Here is an 18,023-nt window from a genome sequence, read left to right on the forward strand (position 1 = left end):
AATCCAATTTCAATACCTACTTTAAATTTAAAATCATGCCTAATATCCTGTCCATTACCAACCCAAATAATAATGGGAGTTTTATTGTACTCTTATTGCGGTTTTCATGACCAGTTTTGGTCATAAAAGCCGTTACTTGGAAAGTCTAATTTAAACTTCGATTTTAAATCCAACTTCAGGTAAATCCAAATCCAATTTCAAGACTAGTCTACCGCAATTTTAAACCAAATCATTTTCATCTTCAAGCCCAATTTTAAGCTAAGTGATGGCGGAAAAATTACAGAAGAAAACTATGGTAGGGTTTATTTCTAATTCCCGCCGTAGTAAGTAAAGTCATTCTAATTTTCATCATTTGTTGGATGGATTTAATGAATACTCCCAAAGTTCTTGTGCTGATTTCACTAAAACACACTTACCTTCCGATCCGTGAAGTTTGAAATCACTGAAAAGCGATTATTAAAGCATATTATTGAAATTACGCAACTAACTTCGTTTCTTAAATTCGTCGTACCGTTTTAAAATCCGTCCATCAAAATTTTTCATCGTCCAAACTAACAATCACAGCAATGTTTACGAAGCTAACGCGCATGTATTTGTGTAGGACGGCATGACAAATGTTATTCTGCAAAATTTCTGCAGGTCAAGCAATTCAGGTCCTGGCTGTAAAATAACGACAATGTCTTGAATGAGTTATTTTCATTTATGAATGACGGGAATTAAAACGATTAGTCGACATTTTCTTCTTCGTCGCACGAAAAAAACGTAGGAAATTTGGCTGGTAGGCCTTCTTTAATGATAAAAAGCATTTAAATAGATCTCAGCTCACTTTGATTGATCGCGTATGATAGACAATTAACTAAAATATTAGATAATAACTAGTTTTGCATTGTACGTCATAAAAATGCTCGTAATTTTAATAATTTGTTTTGGATAGGACGGGAATAGGCAATTACGACGAAGCAGCAACATACCCTATGTCACATGGAATTGTTTGGAGATACTTTCTAATTTTTTAATGGCAAAATTTTCATGAAACATTTTTATTGTTCCTAAGTAAAGAGCTGGAAAATTAAGTTTTCCTGAATATTCACCTAATTTAAAGAGAGAAGAAGAAGCAAAACTGGACGAGAGAGGGCATGAAAAATGAAAATGGAAAAAAAAACGGAAATGCGAGAGATACGGGACATAAAAAGAGAAAAAATGTGGAAAGGAAAAAATTTGAGAGAACAAGAGGGAAAACGAGGCAAACAGCGAAAAAACTAGTCAGCAAAAGATGAATGGAAGAGAAAAAAGAAAATTATGAGCAAAGACGGAACAACTCCAAAAAATGAGGGTAAACTGTGGAGAAAAAACGAGACGAAATAGGTGAAAAAGGAGAAAAAACGGAATAGAAAAGCAGAACAACAAAAAGTGGAAATACGGGAGCAACACAGAGAAGAAATGAGAACAGAAAAAGAGGAAAAACGAGACAAAAAAAAATAAAATAAGAAGCAATAAATGAAAACAGATGACAAAAAGGATGCAACAAAAAAGAAAAACAGAACGCGACAGAAAATGAAGAATAGCAAGACATAATACGAGGAAGAATGGAATAGACGAACCAAAAAAACAACGAAAACAAACGAAAAATGGGACAGAAAAGGAGCTTAAAAGCGAAGAAAGACGACAATCAGGACCGAAAAAAAAGTTGAAAATGGGTGGTAAATAGACAAAAAAAACAAAACAAAGGAAATTCAGGACTCAGGAAAAGGACAAAAATCGGGACAGAAAAAGAAGAAAAAAAGAAACAGAGAAAGAGGAAACATCGAGCAGAAAAAAAACGAGACAAGAAAGAGAATACGGAACAGAAAACAAGAGAAACTAAACGGTAAAAGAAGAATAACGAAACGGAAAAAACGTTCCGTGAGACCTACAAAGAAGAAATGAACAACAGGAAAAATGGAACAGAAGACTAGGAAAAAAGGGAGCCAGAAACAGAATAAAAATAGACAGAAAAGACAAAAAACGGAACTTCAAAAAAACTGAAAACGGAAAAAAGAGAAAAGGACAAAAAAAATTGGAAACGGGAAAGAAAATAACAAACATCAACTGTGAAGCATGACTAAAAACAAGATTGAAAATAAAGAATGGGATAGAAAAAAATGGAAATCGAAAAAGCGGAAAACGGTACTGGTAAAGAGAAAAAGCGGAACAGAAAAGAGGTAAAAGTGTGAGAGAAAATGAAAAATGCTAATTCTAATTCTAAAGTAAAACTATGTGTCTAATCTCGTGTTCACGTCCCAGTTTGAAGTCCAATTTTAAGTCTAATTTCGAATATATTTCCAAAATTAATTAAATTCAATTGCCTAAAAATCGGGGGGCAAAAAAAATTTGTTAAACTTAAGTAAAACTTTTTTGTATAAAATCTATTATTTGAAGGTTTTACAGCCTAACGAACTCGAAAATAAAGTTTACGGAATGTTAACGCTTCTAGCTTGAAACAAAAGTGGAAGTACAAGTACCGTGCAAGCTCCATATTTAAAACAGTGCCTAATTCCGAACAGTTGCAAATTTTTCATAAATATTGACAAAGTTCTAACTATTTAAACAATTTAATCACTACATCTGGTGATTTCATATTATTAAAATGCTTTAAATAGCTAGAGTTCTGTCAATATTCAAGAAAAATTTGCAACTGTTCAGAATTAGGCACTGTTTTGAATATGGTGCTTGCACGGTAATAGAATTTTCGAAAATCGCCAAAAAAAAGTTTTCGATTTTGACTTTATTTTGGAACGTTTTTGCATGGAAAATAATAAATTCGGGTTTAACGATTAAATTTCATGTAAAAATTGCTAAAAATCTTAATTTTTTTGCGTGATTAAACAAATCTCTTTGTTTTTTTTTGCTCCATCTCCCCCCCTTGAGTTGCCCAGCACCCGAAAGACAAAACCTGTAAAAATGTAATGACCTTAATAACTTTACATATGGTTTACCGATGGATCTGAAGGTAACTCATCTCCGGCTGCTCTTCAGATAGAAACTAAAAATAAAATGAGGCAGAAGGAGAAAGGCCGGAAAAATGTGACAAAAACAGAATAGAAGAAACAGGAAAGGCACGAGAGTAAAATGCGTGGGAAAATGGAACATTGAATAGAAAACTAGGGACATAAGAGAAAGAAGAAAAAGAGAAAAAGTGGAAAAGAAGAAAACGGGAGAGAAAACAAGGCAAAAGACGAAGAGACTGGAAAGTGAAAGAAAACAAGCAAAATGAGAAGGAAGAAGGACAAACCATGAAACAAGCGAGAAAGAAAATGAATATAAACTGGACAGAAATGGAGAAACAACGAGACAAAGAATGAGAAAAAAACTTCCTAGAAAACTAGAATAGCGGGACAGAAAAAAATGGAGAAAAAAACGTGACGTGACAAATGAGGAAAAACATCAGGACGAAATAAGAGAAGGATCGGAACAGAACAAAATAGTGAAAAAAGACGGAAATCGGGATCGAAAAAAGACCGGGACATAAAACGAGGTAGGAAAATACAAAAACCGAAAGAAAGAACCGGAACAAGGGTAAATCAGGACTTAGGAACAGGGCGTAAATGGGATAGTAGAAGAATAAAAAAGGAACAGAGAAAGAGGAGGCAGCGGACAGAAAATAAAGTAAAATCTGGTATGAAAAAAAAAGCAAAACGAAAGAAAAAACACGTAACAGAATGGAATGGAAAACGGAAGATTAAAAGAGGAAAAAAGTAAAAAGAAGAAAATGCTGGGGTAAACAAGGAAAACAAAACAAAATAGAGAATACGGAACAGAAAACTAGAGAAATCTGCGGAAAACAAGAATTACGAGATAGAAAAAAAACCGAGACGAAGGAAACATGGAAAACAGAGGGAAAATGTTAAACGAAACGATAAAGGTGAATGGGACATAAAAAGGGGAAATGGGACAGAAAAAACGGATAAACAAAAAAAGTTGAAATTGAAGTGAAAAATACGAAAAAAGAGGTATGAAACAGGGAAACTGGAAAGGATGGGGATAAATGGGAGCCAAAACCAGAAAAAATGTGGCACAAAAGACGTAAAAATGGAACATAAAAAACAGACCAAACGAACATTTTTGGTTCTATTGTAAGTCAAATTTTTAAAACTGATTTCAAGACATTTGCGCAATTTGAATTCCAATTTCAAGTCTAATTTCGAATATAATTCCAGATCTAACTTTAAGCCCAATTTAATTCCAACTTATGTCTAATTTAAATTTGGTTTCAATTCTAATTTCAAATAAGAGCTTCAAATTCTATTTTAAGTCCAATTTTATTAATCAAATTTTCAAATCAAATTTTATGTCCAATTTCCAGTTCAATATGAAGTAGAGTTCCCACCCCAAATGCAGTCCAAACTCAAGTCTTATTTAATGTCCTATGTCAAGTCCAATTTCAACGCTTACTTCTAATCCTGTTCAATGTCAAATTTCAACTTTGACTTTAAATCTAATTGCACCCGAAAATCCGGAGTTTTGCGATAAGTAATAATAGATTCGCCATCCTATGATTACTTCTTTTTTTCCAGGTTAAAACATTCGTCTGAAAGGGCGGGTGCCCCATGCTTAGTTTGTGCCTGGGCACGCTAGTGCCTACCGATGAAAATGTTGCTCTAATTCGCAATTGAATTCTGCGAAGTTTATGTTTCTGGTTTCTGCTGGAATAATAACTAGTAACTAGATTTAGCCAGTGTGTAACTCAAACAAAAACATTTGCGGCCTACGTACCTTGCCGTTGGCAAGGTTGCAACATTGTTGCAATAAGCACCGAATCGTGTGAATTGCTTCTTAACTAGAATAAATAGATAAATTATTCAACTGTGACAAAGCCGCTGAGCCAAATCGTAGCTAACTAAATGATTGCTAATTCGTTCCTCTATTCTCCCATCGCATTGCAGACATGATCCCCTCGCCGGTCACACCGAGCGGTCCGGAACTGACACCCAACGACAAACTGCTCATTTCGCTGGAGAAACAGCTTAGCATAGAGACCAAGGTGAAAAATGGAGCGGAAAATATGATCCAATCCATCTCGAGCGGGCACCACGGGCGGGACAAGAAACTGCTCGCCGAAGCGCACCAGATGCTGGCCGATTCCAAAGCAAAGATCGAATTCCTCCGGTTGCGGATACTGAAGGTGCGACAGAACAAACTGAACCATAAAGTTTCGGAGGAAAATGGCGAAAACAAGCCGCGAGAGCTGGAGAACTCGCTCGAGGATCGGATCGACGAGCTGCGGCATCGGTTGCGGATCGAGGCTGCCGTCGTAGACGGGGCGAAAAACGTCATCCGGACGCTGCAGAGTACGAAAACCATCGACAAAAAGGCACTGCAAGAGGTAAGTGGAATCGTTTCTTATTTACTTATTTTTGTGGAACATTTTCGAACTATATAAACTAGTTTCGTGGTATTTCGGTTTCAGTCAAATGAAAGTAAAGTCGTATTTGTACATTCAAAATATACCTTTGTTTCCCTATGTTACTCTACGATGTGCTTTATCAAACCGATAACGAGAGACACCTGATAAGATAGAACGAAGGAATGAGTTTGCACGCTGTGCTAAATGATTGAGCATTATTTTCGAAAGTTAAGTCTGGTTCTTGATGAACATATTTTTTCCATTACATTGTTAATTTTACAGTTTTTACCTAATGAACCTTTTGCTTCTTTCGTCCTCCACAAATGAGCCTTACTGCTCGTTTCCCTACAAACGCTAAGATTTTAAAAATCAAAAACAGCACCAGTCCTATCACTGCTATCACATCCAGCATCAGCATTTGGATAAAGCTTAGATCCGCTCCCTGGTAGTGCATATGAGTGGCTCCTCGGTGTCGGATTACGTACTCGATCCAGTAGCAGGCCGTCTCCATCGCCGTTTGGGGACGATCCCGATAGACAGCCGAAATTTGCTTAGCCTTCTGGCGATAAACCGGATTCGTTAGAACGTCTTTTACCATTCCTTCAAACGTTACCGCATTAAGATTCATGTAATCCACCTCCAGTCCCCAACCTTCCTGTTGCACGGTGCGCATATTTCCTGCCTGTTCCGCAAAGATTGGAATTCCCAGAATCGGAACTCCATGATACCGAGCTTCGGCAATTCCTCCCAGTCCACCGTGAGCAATGAACAAAACAACGTTCTTGTGCGCAAGGACATCGTCCTGTGGTAACCATTTTTTCGCCATAACATTAGCTGGCTGACCGGGAAAACTGTCCGTTTCCCACTTCCACAGGATGCGCTGCTTCAGTTTTCCTAAACTTTTTACAAAAATTTCCATTTTCTCCACTGGCAGATCGGCTGATTTTAGATTCGATCCCAAACAAAAGTAGATAGCACCATGCTCGCCCGCTCCATCCAGCCACTCCTGAATATCCTTCGGAAGAGGATCCGGTTTTGGTTTGATCTGCAACCCACCAACTTCGACCATATTCTGCAGATACGGCCTGGCACCTCCATGGGAGAAATGCGTATTCAACAAAACCAACGAAACATTCCTTCGGACCTCCGCGTAACTAGGATAGCGATCGGACGGAAAATTCCAATCGTAGTATGGCTTTTGTTTATACATACCATAAGCAGTGAACACATTCTCGACACTTGCGATCAGAAAACTTTTCAGTCGAGAAGTGAATTTAGTGACATCTTGTGGCCCAAGCAACATGTTGGCGGCACTTTCAATCGCCCTTGGGTTTCCTACGAGATCCGACGTGAATTTAGTATTGCCGCCAGTCCACAGAACCACAGTCGGAGCTCCGAAATAGGTACCATAACCTAAAACAAAATCTGCCATGAACAGTCCCACAATCACCAGATCGAATTTCTCCTTTTTTAGTTCCACAAAAGCGGGATAATTAACCGTATCATTGGCAACTGCTAGCATTTTCTGCATCATGTTTGGAAACGCTGTCAGCATGTTTGGTGGTTTCTCGAGAAAACTTTTTGTCATTTTGCTGACGTAATCATCCACCGGAACAACGACTTCCCGATAGTTCTTAACCGGTTTCGAAAGCTTGAAAGGGCTAACCATTGTGACCTGATTTGTTACAAAACATTGCATCATTCACCAAACAAAAATAAGAGATCAAACTACCTACCTGATGGCCACGTTCGGCGAGGCCTTTCAGCAGCGCCTGTCCAACTATCACATGCGACCGGCCCGGGCTGGGATAAATGCATAATATTCGACTACCGTCCACCGGCGTTGCCTTGGGAAGCAAAAAGGCACCAAAAACGCAAATCACCTTCAACCAATTGTGCTTCATTGCAACTTCTCTTCCGATCATCATCTACAGATGAGGTCCACAGCGTAACTGAATTAACACTTCAATCTGTCTTATCTATTTATTCTGCCGAGTGCTGACCGATGCCACGGTGTTCCAATCGTTGGATCGCCAAGCAATAAATTGTATTTTTTTCTTTCGATTTAAATTCAGACACACTAGATAACAACCAGCGGTTGTCGCTCAAGCGTATCAGATAAGATTCCGGTTGTGGCTCAAGTCTGTATGAAAACAATGTCTTTCCGTCGCTTGACCCGAGTGATTCGACACTTATTTGCTTTGTTTCATCATAATTGTGGTAACCTAGACATTAGGGGGTTTATTTTGAGAGGAATGTTAGTTTATAAATTAGAAATATCACAACACATTAGTACTATTAGAAAATAAAAAATTACAAAATAGCATTTGTAATTTAACTATGCACATCACATTACCTTTTCTAAACACCCATATCCGATAGTGTATCGGAAGAAAACTAACTAGTTATGCACATCATCAGTATCATACTAATTCTATTCTCTTCAACAAATGCAAAGCGTTGCTTGCACCAAACAAACACTAGCATATTCATTGGCAATCAAGTGTAAGGTATTTTGTGTACCGACGCAAATCGTGTTGTGAATAAATTGACTCATCAGAAATAGTTATTGATTGCAGCATCTAGAAACTGCTGGTCATTCAGCCAGCAGCTTTGTGAATGCTTTCAGTTTCAATTACAAACTCTTTCTCCGTTAACAACGTTAACAAGGTGGTGCGCTATAAAATGAAAAACTGCTTATTTTCGATGGCACGTTAATTTTAGGCACCAGCGGCAACTACTAAAAATGTATTATTTATTTTTTCGAATATTCTATTATGCTCAATATGAGCCAAACCGATCAGTATAATGATCTGACAGCGAAACCATGGCTTCTCTTCTCACAACCATGTTTTTTTGCAAGTTACCAAAGCTGGTTGGCTGATTTCGCTATTTTACCGCAACAAGCTCCGTGCTCCATGGTGTCACCCATGCTGAGACCAAAGGTTTGTTTATAATGTTTGTCCTGTAGATTCTAGCCAAGAGCCAACGTAACTAAGAAATGAAACATTGAGAATAACTCAGTGAATTCAGAAACAGTTTCGATGGTTTACATACCGATCGACACATAATAAACGTAACAATTGCGTAGCTTTTGTTTAAAGATAGAAATAACATCTTTTCTTTTCACGTCCTCCTTTTTTACGACCGATTTTTTTTATGTCCTTCCTATTGCCGACATTAAACGAAATTTGAATGTACAACTGCTGTCAGAAGGTGGCGGAGGATTTCTAAGTTTTATTAGCAGTATTACAAGCTTGCTTCTGAAGCAATTTAAAGAGTACAATAGTATCTAAATTATTACTTGAATATGGCGTACACACCATCTAACTACCGTTTGTATACATGCGAAAAGTGGTTGGTAATGCTTCTTGAAAGTTTTTCTTGGCTAACCTGGAAATCATTTAGGAGATTTTTTTTGTTCGAAACAAAAAGTCTGTTTATGAAAATATATTCTCTGTGTTCAGATTGGCAAGAAGAATGTATTCTTCTATACATTTTCGAAAACGAAACCCCTGTTTTGGGTCCAAAAACAGCTTCCAAAATTGGGCTTTCCGACGAAAAGTTAACGACGGCTCATTTCCCCTTAAGAGCTCCATGAAGTTTCTGGTGAAAATTTGTTACCCATGCTGGGTCCAAAAGTTTGTTTATAATATTTCTCCTGAACACGAGTGATGTAAAAACATAAATCTCAATGTTGTGCTGTTGTAAACCAAGTTATACCAATATTCGAAATTGGTCAAATAACCAACAATTTTTTTTTTGACGTAGTACTACGTCTTCCCGCAGAGTATCAATTCAAAGTTTAAATTCGAGACAGCGTCACTAAGAAATATAACATGCAGAAAACTAATGCGTAAGCATTCAACGCTTCCTCCACTGACACCCGCATACGATAAACCACCGCTGATGCTGTTAGCATACATTCTGCTACCGACACACTCGCAGGCACACAGCCTCACTACATCGTTCTGCGTGCCCGCTCATGAAGTCAACAGGCCGCGAGCGTGAGTAAGATATATGACAGAAGATTTTGGTTTAAACATGTTTTTTTTTCATCTGACGCCCTCGCTTCATACACGGGAAGAGTGCAGGTTCTCCTCGTGAGCGTTCCGTATCAGCTGCTCGGGTTGCAATGACGAGCGAGAGCGAGGACCATGGCTGATAGCTAAATTCACAGTCGCAAAAACTCGTCGCAGGGCATGAAAAACAAAAAAGGGCGTCCAAGAGAGATGCTCATACCAGTGTGGTAGTCAGAACGAGAGCGCGTGTGTGAGAAAATTAGACCACATGAATGTGGGCTTCGTGGGCACTGCAGTGCACTGATTCAAGTATTTTTGACGAAAAACTAATGCTTTAATTGCATTCGTCAGGTTGATGTGCGAAGGAAAATGATAATTTATACTGCATTAGCGTCTGATCATTATTATTTTATTGAATGTTTGGGCAACTAAGTTGCCAGAAAAGAAAGCATAATATTGTTAGAGATCGTCACCGTGAATTTTATATATCACTCTAGTTGAGTTGGTGTAGTCAACGACTGAAGGATAGTAAGACGAAACGTCCGCTGAAAGCATCATAGTTTTTATTTTCACCGAAAAAATCAACTAGAGTGGTATATAGAAAGAATAATATAATGACAATAACAGAAACGTAATGCAGTTAAACGTTCTTAACGATATCACAGCACGCTTAAATAAATTACTTCATGCAAGATTTATTACTCAATTATAGTCGATTGATTTTTCAGGCAGATAGCTTCTTCTTTTTCTTCTAGCAGCATGGAGTCGGAGTGGCCCGTACTGTGTCATGCGCTTCTCCCTACTATACTCGGTTCTGGGCTATTCGTCGCCAATTCGACACCCCAAGGTAGTAACTTTGGACCACTTTTATTTATTTTATTTTTAACGACCCGGTCTCTGCTTTTGGCACTGGTTTTTCCTTGTTGGGGGCATTGAACCGTTGCGACCGGATTTTTGATCTATCGTGAAATTCGGACACATTTGTGAATTGATGCAAATTATACTGCTTGGCCCTTAGGATTACCAAATGCGAGATAATTGCATTCCATCAGATCCAATCGCCTATCGTATTTGACTACGACAATCAGAGAGTCGATAATCAAAAAGGTTCTGAAAAGGGCTTTCGGGCTTGATCCGAAACTGGCATTTGATTGTCATCGTGCAACAATCATTTTCAAAGCAACCCGTTAGTTAGGATTTATTGCCAAAACCGTCCGCTTCTCGAAAATGCATACCCAATCTGAACTCCGCACTAGCTCTACTGGAATCTCCGGTCGGACGAGTACAGAAAAGATTTAATCTTCGAAGGTTTCAAACTCAAACACTGATGAAGCTTGCAAGAAAAAAGTTTTCTTTAATTTCAATTCAATCGTAATGAATTGCATCGTGTGATAGGGAATTTAGCCGCGTTGAGACATATCTTGAGTTTGTCGAACCTTCGAATAAGTCTAAACAATAAAATAAAGAGTGTCTCGACACACGCAAGACGGCTTCAATTTGGTCGAACCATCTAGTCTAGCACGTTAGGCATCTCTGTTTCTGGTGCCGGCGTGGGGTTCTTGAAGAGAACAGTTTTCGTGGCACAGTCGTTCGGCATCGTTGCGACGTGCCCACCCCACCGTAGCCTCCGGCTTTCACCAGGTTTCTCTCTTGGGGGAATATCTCCAAGCAACGGATGCTGCAGCTCGCGGTTCATACGTCTGCGCCACTCTCCGCTTTCCGTTTGGACTCCGTTTGCCCGCCCAGTTATCTCTGGGGTACGATGCTGGTCTAACAAGCCAGTCGTCGTATGTTCGAATCTCGACTGGACGGTGCCGCTACAGAGTCAATAGGATCTTTGCACTAGCCCCGTAATTTTCCTGTACTCTAATAACTGATAGCCTTTTTACTTGATATTCGACAAAAAAATGAAAGATATTTTCATAATGTATTGACCGGCTTTATTGACGCTGATGGGGCCGTGTTTTGAAGTAACTCGATGTCCCCTCAGTTGAATTTAGAGCTTCATTACTTCAATTTCTTCACCATATGTCTCTGTCTACCGGTATTTTTCCGACACTATGAAATATGTCGTTTATGTCTCCGGTTCATAAGAAAGGTGATAAAAAGGACATGGATAATTGTCCAGATATCGCCGCCTTGTGTGCGACATCCAAGCCAGTGTTGCGAACCCCGCAATCGTGTGGTCTAATTTTCTCTCACACCCGTACTTATTCTAACGAACACGCGGACATGGGCATCCCTTTAAAACTACCGCTCTTATTTTATCATGCAGTGCAACAAGTTTTTGCGCGTATGTGTTTAGCTAATAGCTACAGTTGTCGCTCGTCGTTCGTCGTTGCGGCCCGATTTGCTGATGCCGATCACACGCGAGGGCTCGCGCTCCCGCCCGTGAGTAGAATCGAGGGCGAAGATGAAGAAGAAGAAAAAGTAATGCAAACCAGCCTCACGGCCATTTGATTCCCCAAGAGTTTTTTTTTACCTTGAGAATAAGCCATGCGGGAAGACGATGTGAGAATGAGCGTGCGCGAGTATGTAGGTAGCAAAATATCTCACACAGCACCGGCAGCTGTTTCTTTTACGCCTGCGAGTGCGGCGTAAGCGTTGAATGCTATTTTTCTCATACTCTTTCGCGTGTGAGTAGGCATGGTTGACTTCTCGCTCGATTCGCAACATTGATCCAAGCTGTTCGAAAAAGTGATTTGAGACCAGTTCACCGACGATTCTCAACATGAATTCATGCCACGTCGATCAACCATGGCGAATCTTTTTTCATTTATTACTTATGCTACGGATACCGTGTCGAGGTGGCGACCTCCCTGCTGATTTTAATAAATTAAATCATGAAATTACGATTGTCAAACTCGACAGGAGATGAGATTTGGCAGCACCATACTGCTTTGGCTGAAGTCCTACTTGGCTGATCGGTATCTGGGTGTTAAAATCGGAGAATCAATATTCAGCGAGTTTACTGCTACGTTCGGTATTTCCACAAGGCAGTCATCTGGGTTCGCTCATCTTCGTGCTATACTTCAAAAGTATGTGAACTTTTTGCTACGAGGACCCATGCTTTTCTTTGCTGATGATCTTGAGATCTTTCTCTAGGTCTAAAAAGTAGACGTCATGTTTCTGCAACAACAACTGGAGAACTTTTCAAGATGGTGTAATGATATTAGCGAAAATGGTGCTCGACATTAGCAAGTGTTCAGTAGTTCTTGAGGAAAAAATGTCCAATCCTTTTCAGATATCATCTCTTCGCTGAACTGATTAAAAGAGAGTCCTGTATCAAGAAACTGGGAGTCCTGCTTGACTCACAGGTTATCTTCAAGCAGCACTCCAACTAAATCGTTGCTTCAGCATCCCACAGTCTTGTCCTAATTTTAAGAATCGCGAAAAGTTCCACCCACTGATATACATTGCTTGAAGAATTTGTACTGCACACTTGTCTGTTCGACGCTGGAATATTTCTCGGCGGAATTCCCTGCACAATTGTCCGTTCGATGCTGGAATATTTCTCGGTGGAATCCCCATTATCTCAACGGCGTTGATCGGTTAGAGAAAATACAACGACTTCTTCCATGCCAAATGAATATTTTGCTTGCGTCGAACCGCCATCGGGAGACAAATTTTTACTATGGGTAGCTAATTTGGAGACAAAAAGAGAAGCAAAAAAATACATCACCTTTTGCTCCCGGTCAGTTTGCAATTCACACTCTCCAATATGAACGTAAAGCAGTTAACAGTTGTTGTCCCACTGTTGGCTTCTCTTGAGAGGTCACATGGATTGTAGACTGCTGTCTGTGCAAGCGACAGATTGATTGGATTTAAAAAACAGTCATCGTTTTCGAAGCGCAAGTTGAATGTAGGGAGCGCACGTATGCTCGCAGTCACAGTCAACTCGCGAGCCGGATTCAAGCCCTGGACTGGAATCCGTTTGGCGTAAAAGTAAAACCGCAGCACAAAAATACCTAAAAAGCGGCTTCAGTTTACAAACAAACTGTTTTACTCATGGAACATCATACCGATCACTACTTCAAACGTAGTGGTTGTTTTTTATAGTATTCAATACGATTGCTCGGTTACTTTAGTTGCGTTAGTGAGGTGACCTGTCAGTCAATTGACTATTTTGCAGTCATTCACTGCTCCAAACTGTAAAGGAAGCTTGTTGATCTAAACGAAAATGTAAAAAAAATCAGAACGCATTCGTTCTGCTGTACAATCGAAGGTATGACCCGCTGGTTGTATCATGCATAGCGTTCATATTACACATCTAATCGAACTGAATAAATCTGAATGTAACCTCGGTAGAAAAAAGTAATCGGTTGAATCCCTGCTGCAGTTTGATGTGGTTCAAAGGTTCATCACTATCTGCCATCCACAGAGCCTGAGAGGAAAAGTGGGTTCGGTACACAACTCCTTACGCGTTGCTTCAATGACCCTCCCTTACCTGCTAATTCTCCGCTCTCGCCCCCTCACGCCATTCTGTTGGATCCTATCAACATCTTTGTCTCATTACTTTTTTCTACCGTCCCCTACGTTAATTGTAAAATACTACCGTTCTTAAAATAATTATATTGACTATTTTCAATGTCACCAGTGCAAATTTGCCCAGCCGACTCCTCAATAAATGTGGGGCTGCATCCCAAATTAGAAGTGGCTCACAACGGCGTCTCTCCAGTGGTGGACGACAAACACTAAAACCAAGAGCGAAGGAAGTCATATAATGACATTCAGAAGCGCGGCTCTAGAAAGGCAAACCGTGGAAAAATTAACTGAGCATTGCCAGTGGAAGAATGTGATCGAATACCCACGAACACGAGAAAAGTTAACTACGACTCGCAGGAGGAAATAGGTGCCAAGTGCCAACAGAAAGACAGAGATCCTGAGAGGATTGGTGTTGGGCAACTGAAGGGGAGATTTTTTTAACCGAGCAAAAAAAATATGCGTCCTAATTGTTTTATCAAATTCTATATTTATTCGTAAGAAATGTATCGATTTTAACGCAGCGTACGCTACAGTTGATCGAAACAAGCTGGAATGATTGACCATTAATCGCGAAAGTTAAGCCTGTTTCTTATTGAACACATTTTATCCATTGAATTGTTAGTTTTACAACTTTTACCTAATAAACCTTCTGCTTCTTTCCACCTCCACACACGAGCTTTACTATACGCTTTCCTACAAACGCGAAGATTCGGAAAACCACAAACAGCACCAACCCTATCACTGCTATCACATCCAGCATCAGCATTTGGAACAAGTTCAAATCCGCTCCCTGGTAGTGCATATGCGTGGTTCCCCGGTGTCGGATTACGTACTCGACCCAGTAGCAGGCCGTTTCCATCGCCGTTTGAGGACGATCCCTATAGACAGCCGAAATTTGCTTAGCCTTTTGGCGATAAACCGGGTTCGTTAGAACCTCTTTCAGCTTTTGTTCAAATGTTGCCGCACTAAGCGTCTGGTAGTCCACCTCCAAACCCCAACCTTCCTGTTCCACGGTCCGCACATTTCCGTCCTGCTCCGCAAAGATTGGAATTCCTAGAATCGGAACTCCGTGAAACCGAGCTTCGGCAATTCCTCCCAGTCCACCGTGAGCAATGAATAACACAACATTCTTGTGCGCAAGGACATCATCCTGTGGTAACCATTTTTTCGCCATAACATTAGCTGGCTGACCGGGAAAACTGTCCGTTTCCCACTTCCACAGGATGCGCTGCTTCAGTTTCCCTAAACTTTTAACAAAAATTTCCATTTTCTCTGCTGGAAGATCGGCTGATTTCAAGTTCGATCCCAAACAAAAGTAGATAGCTCCATGCTCGCCAGCTCCGTCCAACCATTCCTGAATATCCTTCGGCAGAGGATCCGGTTTTGGTTTAATCTGCAGTCCACCAACTTCGACTATATTTTGTAAATACGGTCTGGCACCTCCATGGGAGAAATGAGTGTTCAACAAAACCAACGAAACATTCTTGCGCACGTCCTCATAGCTAGGATAGCGATCGGAAGGGAAATTCCAATCATAATATGGTTTGTTTTTATATAAAGCATACGCAGAATAAATATTCTCAACACCTGCAGCAAAGAAATTTTTCAGCCGAGAAGTGAATTTAGTGACATCCTGTGGCCCAAGCATCATGTTGGTGCTACTTGCAACTGCCCTTGGGTTTCCTACAAAATCCGATGTTAACTTGGTATTACCGGCAGTCCAAAGAACCGCAGTCGGAGCTTCGAAGTAAACACCATAACCTAAAACAAAATCTGCGACGAACATTCCCGTAATCACCAGATCGAATTTCTCCTTCTTTAGTTCCACGAAAGCGGGAAAATTAACCGTGTCATTGGCAATGGTCAGCATCTTCCCGATCATCTGGTGAAATGTCGTTAGCATGTTTGGTGGTTTCTCGAGAAAACTTCTTGTTATTTTACTAATGTAATCATCCACTGGAACTACGATTTCCCGATAGTTTTTAACCGGTTTCGATAGCTTGAAAGGGCTAACCATTGTGACCTGTTTGTTGACCAAAACTGAAATCATTCACTGAATAAAATGAAATGATCAAACTACCTACCTCATGGCCACGTTCGGCGAGGCCTTTCAGCAGCGCCTGTCCCACCATCACATGCGATCGACTCGGGCTGGGATAAATGCACAATATTCGACCGGCTTCCGTTCCGTTGGGAAGCGAGAGCAAAAGGGCACCACTAAAGATGCAAATCACCACCTTCAACCAGCTGTGGAGGATGTGTTGCATCATTACTGCTTTTCCGATTGTCATCATCTACAGGAGAAGTTTGAAACGTAACTGAATTAACACTTCAATCTGACTTATCTTTTTATTCTGTTGATCGATATCTTCCGCGGTGTAGCAATCTTAGGATCCGACTAATAAAGTGTAATCTTCCTCGCTTCAGACACGCTAGATAATAACGGCCTGTCGTTTAAGTGTATTAGATAAGATTGGTGGTGGCTGAAGTCTGTATGGAAACAATGACTTGCAATCGCGCTAGCTGGTGAGTGGTGATTTGGCATTTATTTGCAATGTTTCATCAGAATTGTACGAACCTTAATATATAACGCTGTGTTTTGGAGAAATTGTGGGTTTATGATTAGGAATATCACAACAACGCAGTTAAGAACCAAGCTTGTCATTTTGATACTATCCAACTCTGTCCCGTTCTAACCAGTTGTTCCGATTCTGCGAGTTACAAGTTTTCCGTTTCTTAATAATAAACTCTTTTTATTTATTATTATTTAGTTCTAAACTTGAAGCGCCGTCCATCATCACCGAGCTCAAGTGTTCACCCACACACAGATTCCTAATGAAATACCGGTCCCACCATCAGCGTGTGTAGGCCTTGTTGTGCATTAATCAACAAATTGATTCAGACAGTCACACTTGTTGCCTTGCGTTGATGAAGCGAAGATAGTAGCAAAATAACTTCACACTAGTACTAGTACCGGTACCGGTTAGCGAATTAAACTTTTCGACTTCGACGTGTACAGCAAATCGTCTTTCTGTGTGTTTTATGTCGTCGCTTTTATTTCGCAAATTCCTTTTTTAATTGAGCGAACCCGGCTGTGCTTTGTTATAATATCATATTTGTGTAAGGCGTGTCCAATTACGTAACGAAATGATTGTAATTATCAGTTTGTTTTCTGTTTTCGAGTTCTTCTGCGAAGAAGGAATTTCATTCCTTTCAGAGCGTAAATTACAGCCTTCCACACTAAGTAGACTACCATTACAATAAAAGCAATCACATCAATCGAATTGATCTGCCAAAAGTTCAAATCCGCTCCTGGATAACGTAGGTGAGGTGAACCCTTGTGCCTTATTACGTACTCAACCCAGTAGCAGGCCAACTCCAGTGCACTTTGTGGCCTAGCCCGATAGAGCGTTGAAATTGCCTTCACCTGTTCCGTAAAATGAGCCTCTCGTAGTAACCTTCGGATAGCATCGGCGAGCAACTCTTCGCTCATCCTGTGATAGTCTACCTCTAGAGCCCACCCCTCGACGATCGCCGCCTGAACGTTTCCCCACTGCTCGGCAAACATCGGCATTCCCAGCACGGGCACTCCGTGATATCGGGCTTCTGCCATTGCGCCCAATCCACCGTGCGATATGAACAAAACGACATTTTTGTGAGCCAAAACATCATTTTGCGGTAGCCATTTCTTCGTCATTAAATTCACCGGCTGCCCTGGCAGCCACTCGGTTTCCCATTTCAACAACACGCGCTGTTTTAACCCGGCCAGGGTCTTGACGATGATCTTCAACTTTTCCTCCGGCATATCGGCAGATTTCAGGTTCGAACCTAAGCAAAAATAGATGGCACCATGTTCTGCTCCATCCAGCCACTGTTGAATATCCTCCGGCAGCGGGTCTGGCCGAGTCTTAATCTGAAGTCCTCCCACTTCGATCACATTCGGAAGGTATGGTCGGGGTGTTCCGGCCGAAAAATGACTGTTCAGCAAAACTAGCGAAACATTCTTTCGTACCTCGTCGTAACTCGGATACTGTTCTGGGGGAAAATTCCAATCGTAAAACTGCTTCTGATAATACCGGGTGATCGGGTCGGTTAACAACTCGATTGCATGAATCCCAAAATTAATTAATCGA

General features: G+C 40.5%; 2 protein-coding genes across 7 annotated transcripts in view; one reads left to right on the forward strand and one right to left on the reverse strand.

The window, feature by feature from the left end:
- The window catches only part of LOC128737916 (serine/threonine-protein kinase N), a 214,563-nt gene that overhangs the window by 124,822 nt on the left and 71,718 nt on the right, over nucleotides 1–18,023 (forward strand). For all 6 annotated transcript variants that reach the window (XM_053832689.1, XM_053832685.1, XM_053832688.1 and 3 more), the window contains one exon: nucleotides 4,923–5,362. In XM_053832689.1, coding sequence (XP_053688664.1) covers nucleotides 4,923–5,362 — 440 coding nt within the window. The remainder of the gene's footprint in view (nucleotides 1–4,922; nucleotides 5,363–18,023) is intronic.
- LOC128737917 (UDP-glycosyltransferase UGT5-like) lies at nucleotides 5,493–7,537 on the reverse strand. The gene is made up of 2 exons (XM_053832692.1): nucleotides 7,120–7,537; nucleotides 5,493–7,058 (listed from the first exon to the last, which is right to left on the reverse strand). The coding sequence occupies exons 1-2, from the start codon at nucleotides 7,309–7,311 to the stop codon at nucleotides 5,673–5,675; spliced, it is 1,578 nt and encodes a 525-aa protein (XP_053688667.1). The 5' UTR covers nucleotides 7,312–7,537; the 3' UTR covers nucleotides 5,493–5,672.

Source organism: Sabethes cyaneus, chromosome 2 (assembly GCF_943734655.1).
Source record: "Sabethes cyaneus chromosome 2, idSabCyanKW18_F2, whole genome shotgun sequence".
NCBI classification, from domain to species: domain Eukaryota; kingdom Metazoa; phylum Arthropoda; class Insecta; order Diptera; family Culicidae; genus Sabethes; species Sabethes cyaneus.

What these genes read in the sequence shown, in the direction of transcription:
- LOC128737917 (XM_053832692.1), bottom strand. Translation starts at nt 7,311, where the DNA reads ATGATGATCGGAAGAGAAGTTGCAATGAAGCACAATTGGTTGAAGGTG. An exon ending in TCGCCGAACGTGGCCATCAG is followed by an intron (nt 7,059 to 7,119) that starts GTAGGTAGTTTG and finishes GTAACAAATCAG; the next exon opens with GTCACAATGGTTAGCCCTTT.